We start from the raw sequence: 9,587 nt of genomic DNA, 5'->3' as shown, positions 1-9,587 counted from the left end.
TCCAGGCGCTGGGGCCCCCTTCCCACAGCATGGCCCTGGGGGGCCCTGAGGGAGCCCACGTGGGAGGGCCACCCCCTCCTGCCAGCCCTGTGCCCTGGAGGCTGAGGGAGCTCACTGTGCACAGCACTTTATTGACACATTCAGACCCTTGGGCGGGATCTGCAGGGTTTCCAGAACATGGGCACCTCCTGTGGGCCTGAGCTGCGCCGGGCCTTCCATCCCCTGGCCAGGAGGGAGGCCCTTGGGGGCCGAGAGGCCTCGTGGGGGCCAGAAGGCAGCTTCTACCAGCCAGGCCCCCTCCACTGTGCCCAGGTGGGGATGGGCTCCAGTTCAGTCACCGGCGGCAAGGCGAAGCAGTTCAACACCCATGAGGGCACCAGCCTGGAGGGGCTCAGGCCCCGGCTGTCGGGGCCTCGTAGTTGAGCACGTAGTAGTCGTGGACGTACATGAGGACGGCCACCGGCTGCCCGATGATGAGTGATAGCCACACGGCCGCGTTGCCATAGTTCCCACGGAAGAAGCGGCCCACTATCCAGGCCAGCGGGATCTGGGGACACGGGACGGGAGTGAGCCTCCATGCCCACAGGGCGTGTTTGTGGGTGGGGGTCCGGGGCTGCTCACCTGTGCCATCATGCCGGTGAAGGCCCAGAGGCGGAACATGCGCAGGGGGATGCTCACCAGGTACTAAGGGGAGAGAGGCATCAGCTGAGCCCCTGCCCCCACCTCAAGGGGCAGGGCATGCCCTCAGTGCACTGACCTCGTGGAAGAAGGCGGAGGCCAAGAACACCCCTGTCCTGGCTACCCACTTGCTGCTGCCCCGCCGGAGCATGGGCTTGTAGAAGTGTCTGTGGGGGAGGTGGCAGTGGTTAGGGCACCCAGCCACACGCCCCCACCCCTACCCCCAGGTGCACACCCACCTGAGGCACCACTTGTGAACAGGAATGTTCCAATTCTGCCAGAAGTAGGTGATGGACTCCGAGTTCCTGTGGAGGCGGGGCGGGGTGGGGTGGAGTGGAGTGGGTAGGGGCTTAGGCCCCAGCTCCAGTGAGGGTCCCACCACCCCCATCTGCGCCCCCGCCCCAGCGGGGCCACCCACCACCAGTCCCGGTAGAACTCGCGGTCTCCAAACTGCATGAGCTCGGCCACGGCGTTCAGGCAGGAGTGGAAGAGCCAGTAGAAGAAGATGAGCCAGATGAGGTGGTTGGGGACCTGTGGAGAACGGGTGCCAGGTGCCAGGACAGCCCCACCCGCTCCCACGCGCCCCCACCCAGCAGGCCACTCACCGCCAGTTTCAGGAGGCGCTCCACGATGCGGGAGTAGTCCATGTCCTGTGGACACAGGGCACAGCTGGCTCCCTCAGCCCTGCCCCCGGAACCCACCCTGCCAGGTCTGCCTGCTCACCTTGAAGGGCTTCATGGAGTTCTGGATGGCCGGGACCATCCACTGCAAAAAGCGCGGTGTCAGCTCCCCGACGGCCCCGGGCCCTGCCCCCACCCTCAGCCCCACCCCCCGCCCGGGCCGCGTACCTGCTGGATCAGCCCCACCTGGAGCTGGGTGAGGAACAGCTGCGGGAGGAAGCAAGCGGACAGTGAGCTGAGCCCCCGGTGCTGGCAAGCCCGCCCACCCTGGCCGGCGAGGCCCCGCCTCACCATCTCCAGGAGTCGCCGCAGCAGGAAGCGCTTTCGGATGCGGGGGGAGCGGGGGAAGTTGAGCTCGTAGCACAGGGTAGGGGCGAAGAGGAAGTAGTAGAGATCTGGAAGGGAGGGCGGGGCTAGCAGAGCAGGCCGCCGGGCAGCCCCCCCAGCCCCGGGCAGGGTCCTCACCGCGGTAGGTCAGGTTGTCGGGGTAGCTCACGGTGCGCTGGGCCGCTCCCCCGTTGGCCTTCTTACCTGCCAAAGCTACGAGCAAGCGGCAGGGGGCGGGGCGGGGGTGAGCCGAGCCCCTGGCCGGTCCCGCGGCAGGTGGCAGCCCAGTGGCCCCAGCCCGGGGCAGCCCTCACCAGCCTTGGCCTTGGCCCCAGCCCTGCGCTCTCGGCACCAGAGATTGACGTCCCGGTAGGAGAACAGCTTGAGGAAGAGGATGGTGTAGACCATCAGGGCCAGCACGGAGCCCACTGTGGGAGAGGCAAGCTCAGGCCACGCCCCCGAGCTGCTGGCCAAGACAGCATGGGATGGGGCGGGGTGGGGGGGCGGCCCACCTGGAGTGATGGACTCGAGGAGGAAGGCCACCGCCGCTGGGAAGCAGAGAATGGTGGCCAGGTTGACCCCGTGCAGCAGCAGCCCCGCCTGCTCCGTCAGGGCTCCCTGGAGTGGGGGAGCAGAGCGCTCAGCCAGGGCCCCTCTCCCTGGTCAGAGGACCTCCCTGGGGAAGTGCCGCCAGGCCTGAGGTGCAGCCCTTCCCAGGAAGGCCGTGCAGGACCCAACACCCTGAAGCACAGTGGGACCAGGTGGTGGCCCACCCTAAGCCCGACTGGTAAGGAGCTTGAGGCAGGTCAGGGGCGGGCGTGAGGGCACTGCTTACCACAGCCAGGCGCTTCTCCACCTGGAACGCAGCCACGGCAAAGATATTGGCCACTGAGGACAGAAACAACCCAGGGCAGGTTCAGGCCCAGATCAGCCCTGTCCCGCCCACCGCCGGCCTGAGGCCTCCTGCGCACCCAGCTCACCAATGACCAGGCACAGGGCTGGCCAGCTGTAAGGGTCCTTCAAGAACAGAGACACCACCTGGATGGGGTCCACCAGGATGCCGTACCTGCAGACGCAGGTAGGTGAGGGTCTGCGTGGGCGAGGGGTGAGGTGGCAGGGGCTGGGGCAGGCTGGGGCCCACTCACTTGATGAGGTTCTCTAGAAATAACCGTGCGTTGCTTAAGATCTGCAATAGAGAGAGAGGGGCACAACGCTGTCAGCCACGGCCCCAGAACACCCACCCCAGCTCCTGCCAGCACTCGCAGCTCAGGACAGCAGCCTCCATCCTGCAGGCCCAGCCCTGCGGGACCTCACGCCAAGCTCCGAGACTCCCCACCCATGGCCTGGGCACCCACGCAGGGACAGGCAGCCCCTACCCATCTGGAGCCAACCACAACCTCAGGTGCCTGTGCTGCCACGGCAGAAGAAACCCGCTGCCCAGCGGCTGTCCTCCATCCCACTGAGCGGGTCAGCACCTGCAGCCACAGCGACAGCCCCAAGCCCCAGCGAAATCCAAGCCTGCCCAGCGCGCTGCCACCCGCTCAGGGCTCCACCCTGCCAGCTGGGCCCATCCTCACAGGCGGGGTGTGCCCACGCCCTCAGTGGGGTGGTGGGAAGAGCAGGCCAGTCCTGAGGGGCCAGGGAAGCTGGGCCTGGGTCTCCACCCCTACTCACACCCCCGCCCACCTCAGCCACTCCTGCAGCAGCAGCAAAGGACGGGTCCCCTGTCACAACGAGCTCTTGCCAGTGGCCTGGGGCCAGATGCCTGGCTGCCCTCTGAAGCGGCAGGGGCCGCCTCCTCCACCCTCAAGGCTCAGGTCCCATGGGGGTTTCAGAAGGCTCTGTGGAAAAGTGATGCTTCTCCAGGCGACATGGGTGAAGTCCCCTACCCAGAAGGCTTCCCGAGGTGACAGGCTCGGAGATGCGGGGGCCACCTGCCACACCGTCCCCCAGCTAAATGCCTAACCATCCAGCTTACCAGGACACACGTGGTCCTGCAGTGTCTGCCCACTGGCAGTTGCCTGTCCTGAGAGCCCACCGCAGGCAAGAGCTGGAGCTGCTAAGAGGCCCACCCCATCTGGAAGCCCAGGCTGCAGAGAGGATGCAGCAGGCGGTCCAGCTCCGGGCGGGGGGGGGGGGGGGGGCGGGGGGGGCGCGGGCGGAGCTTTGTGAGTGCACCAAAGGGCCAGGAGGCCAGGGGCTGCAGGAGAACAGACAGGCTGCTGAGGGCCTGCCCTGCACAACCGCCTCGCCACAGTCCTGGACCAACCATGGCCTCCAGAGACGCCTGGACTACCGGATCTGGACTGGCGCACGGCCCCCACCACTCCCAGGGGACCGTCCGAGACCACAAACGGAAGCGTGGGGGCCCCTGGTACACAGGCAGCCTCGGGAGCCACACCCAGGGCAGGCAGACACGTCAGCTGGAGGGGCAAAGGCCTCAGGCCACATCAGCCCTGAGCAGTGGGGCTGGGCCCAGACGGGCCTCACCCTGCCCCGCCCTGAAGGCTGCCCCTGGGGTCCCTGCACTCCAGCTGCTGCTGGACAGGTCTACTGGGGCCCGGCAGCAGTGGCCTCGGCCAGGTCAGATCGAGGCGGACACAGGACTTCAGTCCTGCTCCCCGTAGGGCTGAGGAAGGGGCCGGGGTCCCGCAGAGTGCGGCCTGGAGCTGGTTCGCAACCACCCAGGCGCTCCACACCCAGGAGGGCAACTTGGAACAGAAGAGGAAGTTCTGCATAGACTCCCAAGACCACTCACCTGTGCTGCCAGGGAGGGCCTGGGCCCACAGAGCAGCCATCCCCCACCCAGGGCCACCGGACGGTCACTGCCTACCCTCTCCTGCCCCGTGCCCACCACAGAGCGCCTGGGAGGCTCCAGTGCTCCCCGGGGCAGAGCCTCCAGCTCAGAGGCTCCCAGGCTGCCCTCTGCAGGCGTCTCCTGGGATTCAGCAAGGATGGGGTGAGCATGCTCCCCTTGGGGCCCCGGGGTACAGCTGCTCCAGGGACCCCCACTGCCAGCCCAGAGCTCCACTCACCCCAGCTCCACAAGCACAGACACCCACCCCGGGAGCAGAGCCCATGGCCCCCCAGCCGTCAGGACCCCAGCTCCAAGGTGCCACTTGGTGCTACATACCAGCATCACCACACACCAATTCAGGATGCCGCGGTAGTTGCTGAAGCCACTATCAGAACTGAACAGGGAGTCTTGCAGGCGGTGACACCTGGAGAGCGGAGACGGGCACTCGGAGCAGAGCATCTGGAGCAAGGCTGCCCCGCTGCCCACACACCCCCTCCCCGGGCAGGGTCACCAGGGGCCCGCCACTCCCACTGGGGGAAGTGGCATGGTGGGGGGGGTGCCACAGGTGCTGGCGAGGCAGGACGGAAGTGGGGAGGGGGCAGACCCCCTGCAGCAGCTGGTCCCTCCTGGCACCCCGGTAGCCCAGGGGCCGCCATTCAAACCACCCATGCCCTCCGTTTGGCCCTTCCAGAGGGGAGGACCCAGCCTTCACGTGAGCCTGGGCGGAGGGCCACACGAGCCCCTCTGGGGGCTCGGCACCTGGAGTCCACTGCAGAAGCCAGCAGGGGACTTTCAGAGCCCACCTCTGAGAGCCCCGCACCCAGTGCTGGGTCTGGGGGAGACGGAAGCCAACCCTCAGCTGGAGGCAGCTGAGGTGGAGGGGTGCAGCTCAGTCCAGGCCCAGCCCCACTGGCGGATTCTAAGCGGCAGCCCCACCTCCCACCAACCAGCCCGCCACCAGGAGGCCATCCAGGATGTTGAGCAAGGCCTCCAGTTTTGTAAGAGGAGAGGCCGGGGCTTCCCTTTCCCTCATGTGGACACACGTCCCCAGGAGTGGGGCACCAGAGAACAGCCAGCCTCCAGGGGCGGCTGGGGTCAGCACTCAGATGGCTGCACCCAGGAGACGGACGGCTGGGGAAGATGAGGTGCCAGCATCCTCAGCTGGGCAGCTCTGAGAGTCTGGCCCCCCCACCCCAGGCCCTGTTGCCTGGCCTGGCCTGCCCACGCACCTCCTCCAGGTCTGTCCTGGGCTGCACATGCAGTGGGGCTCTGAGCCCCCAGGGTCTCTTCTTCGTGACTCTCTGCACCTGCCTTTTGGCAAGGCGAGCAGGGCTCCCAGGCCCAACTATCCCAAAAGGACAGTCTGTGGGGGTGTCCACTTGATGGACCTGCCCAGAACCCCCCAGATCCAGCCCATTCACTGTCCCTGGAATCGTCCCAAAGCCACCTCATGCTACAACCTGCCAGTCACCATCTGCATGTCCAGGTCTGGCACCACACACCCAGGGGACGGTTTCACAACAGTGTGACCCCTGCCACCTTGGGGTCACCATGAAGACCACACTGACCAGATGTGCAGCAGTCTCTAAGATGAAAGTAGGGGAGGGGAAAGGGGGGCATTTCCCAATCCTGACAACAAGTAATGTTATTAAAGCTTTTCCAGATCCCTGCTGTCAAGTTCCTGAGGCCTGCCCCCAGCCACCATACAGACCCCTCAGGTCCCTCCATTGGCCTTCTGACCATCCCACCCGGGCAGCGCCCTGCCCCCAGAGGTCAGAGGCCCTGAGCAGGAAGGAAGCCCACTGCCCACCAATCCCCACAGAGGTCCAGCCCCATGGCACAGTTCACTGCAGTGGACCAAAGGGCAGCAGGCATGGCCAGCGTGGAGGTGGGGCCTCACCCAGAGCTTCTCCGTCACCCTCACCCTGACTGAGGCGCTAGCTGAGCCTCTGTGCCCCCCAGAGGTCCCCACCTGCTCCCCAGTCCCACCCAGCCAGCAGGGCCATTCTAACTCATCACAGTCGGCACCTCATTTGACCTGCACATCAGCACTGGGAGGTGGGCACATGGGGAAACTGAGGCTCACCGAGCTTCCCAACTTGCCCAGAGACACAGCCCCAAGTGGGGATCACACGTGTGGGGCCATACGGCCCAGCTCCAGGGCCGAACAGAACAAGGAGGGACAGGGTGCCAGCTCGCCTCCCCACTGCCACCTCCTCAGCACTTCCTGCACCCAGCCTCTAGGCCCTGGGAGAGCCTCTGGACTAGAAAGCCGTGCCTGGAGGGCCCATGAACCAATGGTTGGAGGACGCACCAGGCGTCCGGGCAGAGGGGAGTGTGGAGGAGCTGGAAGGGACACGCTCAGAGGCGAGGCAACAGCAGTGGCCCTCCTTCCGGCACACAGCCACACCTCGCTGCCGGAAGGAGTGAGCTCACACCTGGCGCCTGACCCCGCCTGCCCAGGCCTAGGTGAGCAGGAAGTGTCTGGAAGGGCCTGAGGAGGAAGAGAGAGGAACAGGCAGGGAGGCGGGGAGGCAGAGGCGATACCAAGAGTAGCCAGACCAAGGCCCGGCCCCTGCCCCAGGAGGCCCCCTGCCCTGTGGCATGTGGCCTGGGGAACAGGCACACACAGCTGCATGTCCTGGAGATCAGGAGGGGCTCTGGTGGCCCATCCCCACCACCAAATGCTCCTCTTCCCGAGGGCCCAGACCTCAAGGGTGGACCATCGAGAGGACAGGAGTGGCTTCTGGCCATCTGGCCCGTGTAGAGCAGGCAAGTGACGGCCCATCCAGGGTGACAGCTTGGCCCAAAGCTGGTACCCGCCCCCACCTCATACAAAGTGACCCCAAATTCAGCTCCCCAGGAGTGGGCAGAGGGGCCTCTGGGCCTCCTGGCCTTTGCAGCCGCCCCCTCAGGACCAGTAGGGGCCAGTAGGAAGCCAGCGCCACGCGCAGAGCCACCCTCCCCATGGTGTCATCCTGAACTCTGCGCCCGACCTTTGCTCTCACTCTTCAGGGCTGAGGCTATCTTATCTCTCAGGTGAACTGTGTGCCCCCCAAGGGCAGGGACAGTGCCTGCACCCCAGCTGCCCTTGTCTCTCCCCTCCCCACAGCACCCAGTGAAGAAAATAGCAAATCCTTGCTGACTGACTGACCTGTTGCCCACTTCCTCCTTCATAGCCTTTAGCTCTGGAGCTGATCCCAAAGCCAAAGCCCCTGAGAGCCCTTGACCAAGATGAGGGTCAGAGCTTGGGGGAGGGGCATGGAGGATGGCAAAGGGGGCGCCTGGAGGCAGCCAGCCTTAGCCGATGCCCACATGGGTCAGATCCTCCCCTTCAGCCACAGCTTGCTCCCCCCACATCAATCCTTCAGCTAAGCAGGGCGCCCACCTGTGGGTGTGCGCACTTCCAACTCCTTCCCTGTACCCCAACCAGGGGTGAGGGTCCCATTACAGGGCCCACTTTGACCCTAGAGCAGGCATTTGTGCTGGTAATAAGCAGGAGCCCAGGCCAGTCAATCACCAGGTGACGGATGAGGGACCTTTGTGAAGACCATTCTCTGGAGGGTCTGCAAGGGATGAGAAATCCCCTCGCACTGCCCCTTCCCCTGTTCTCCACCGGTCCACCCTCCTCCTCCGGGAGCTTTATCAACCCACAAGGCATTCCCTCATAGCCCTCAGGAGAGACCCCCGTATCTCCTTCCAGGTAGAGGACACTGTGCGTGGTGGGCTCACCCTGCGAAAGCCTCAGAACGCACCTAAGGAAGGCAGAGGGAGGGCGTCTAGAAGCTGAGCCACTGCCCTCCCCTCGGCCCCCGTACCTGGGTGTCTCGGGCAGGAGACCCTCCGCCCCCAACCTCCCGCTAAGTTTCCCCGCGAAGGCCCGAGGGGCACAGTCCTGGCGCCAGACTCTCGGACTCGAGCCCAAGCTGCCGCCGACAGGCCTGGGGCAACAGGTTGGATCGCAGGGGCCCCGTATCAGGGGTCAAAGGTTAGGGGTCACGCGCACCGCTACCTCAGGTCCCAGTGGCCGCTGCCCACGTCTACGTCTCCGTCCTTGTCTGTGTCCCGAACCGGCGCGTCCCCTCCAGCGCCCACATCCCGCACCTCCTCTTCCGCTGCCGCGTGGCCACTGCCGCCCTGGATCGAAGGCCGCGACCCCGTCCTCCGGCGCCGGGAGCCGCCCGCGCCGCCGCGGTCGCCCATGGCCTCAGCCCGCACCCCGCCGCGGCCAAGTCGTAGCCCGCCGGGGTGGCAGCACCCGAGGCCTGTGGCCCCGCCTCCGGACCCTTAGCCAACTGCCGCCACCGCCTCTACTACGCCACTGCCGTGGTCCGCGCCGCCAATCAGCGCGTGCAAACCCGTGCCAGCAGGCTCCTCCCGAAGTCCTGGGAAGCGTAGCTCCCGGAGCGGCTAACTGGCCAGCGGCCGCGGCTCGCATGCCTTTGTAGTCCACTGGTTCGCGGTGCACCCTGGGAGTTGTGGTCGCCGCGGGAGCGCGGGGCACCCTGGAAGTTGTAGTCTCCTGGCAAATACAACCCCAGACTGACGAGAAACACGCGGGGCTTCCTGGCAGCTGCAAGCCTCTCCTGACCGCTGCCTGCCCCTTGTCCCGCTCTATAAACACAGGATTTCGTCATTTCTCAGCTCAGGCGCGGAGTGTGGGGTTGCAGTTATTTATGAAACGCCTAGTGCGTTTACGTCAGGCTGACACCCAACGCGTCTACCGAACGTGCATCCCGCGGCGCGGTCATGTTCTGTGAACCCAATAATTACCACCGTAGACACCCGCTTTTCCTCCGCTTAGGCTGTTCAAACACGCTACAGGTCAGAGGATGGAGGGGGAGAAAGGCCGCAGTCCTCGCATCCCGAGACTTGTGCCATGCCCACCTGTTCCCAGGGTGGCCACCTCTCCCCTGCCCAGGCCCCCACAGTAGACACGCCAGCCCGCCTTTCCACCCGCCCCGCTTCTGCCTTCATCCGCAGACTTGCAGAACTTCCCGCCTTTCCCACTTGGGCCAGTTTTGCCAGGGCGTTAGGATTCTGAGGTGTTGATTCGCAGGAACCCAGAGGTTTCTGTTTCATTGCACAGTCGGCAGTCATCCAGT

General features: G+C 65.6%; 1 protein-coding gene across 4 annotated transcripts; it reads right to left on the bottom strand.

Moving 5' to 3' along the window:
- Window positions 1–111: 111 nt before the first annotated feature.
- On the bottom strand, window positions 112–8,735 carry DGAT1 (diacylglycerol O-acyltransferase 1). Of its 4 annotated transcripts, none has more exons than XM_061122969.1 (17): window positions 8,495–8,727; window positions 4,819–4,906; window positions 2,831–2,871; window positions 2,657–2,751; window positions 2,521–2,573; window positions 2,198–2,303; window positions 2,000–2,113; window positions 1,824–1,898; window positions 1,650–1,753; window positions 1,527–1,565; window positions 1,402–1,443; window positions 1,284–1,328; window positions 1,097–1,209; window positions 918–983; window positions 758–845; window positions 622–684; window positions 112–547 (listed from the first exon to the last, which is right to left on the bottom strand). In XM_061122969.1, exons 1-17 carry the CDS (start codon window positions 8,683–8,685, stop codon window positions 392–394), a joined length of 1,479 nt encoding a protein of 492 aa, XP_060978952.1. In that variant the 5' UTR covers window positions 8,686–8,727; the 3' UTR covers window positions 112–391. The 4 variants fall into 4 exon arrangements, with proteins under 4 accessions (XP_060978952.1, XP_060978953.1, XP_060978955.1 ...); XM_061122970.1 differs by having other exon boundaries at window positions 2,666–2,751; window positions 8,495–8,722; XM_061122972.1 differs by lacking the exon at window positions 8,495–8,727 and adding an exon at window positions 5,712–5,755.
- Window positions 8,736–9,587: the final 852 nt, after the last annotated feature.

This window comes from Dama dama, chromosome 21, assembly GCF_033118175.1.
Source record: "Dama dama isolate Ldn47 chromosome 21, ASM3311817v1, whole genome shotgun sequence".
Classification (NCBI taxonomy): Eukaryota; Metazoa; Chordata; class Mammalia; order Artiodactyla; family Cervidae; genus Dama; species Dama dama.
This window is presented reverse-complemented; position numbering and strand designations above follow the sequence as displayed.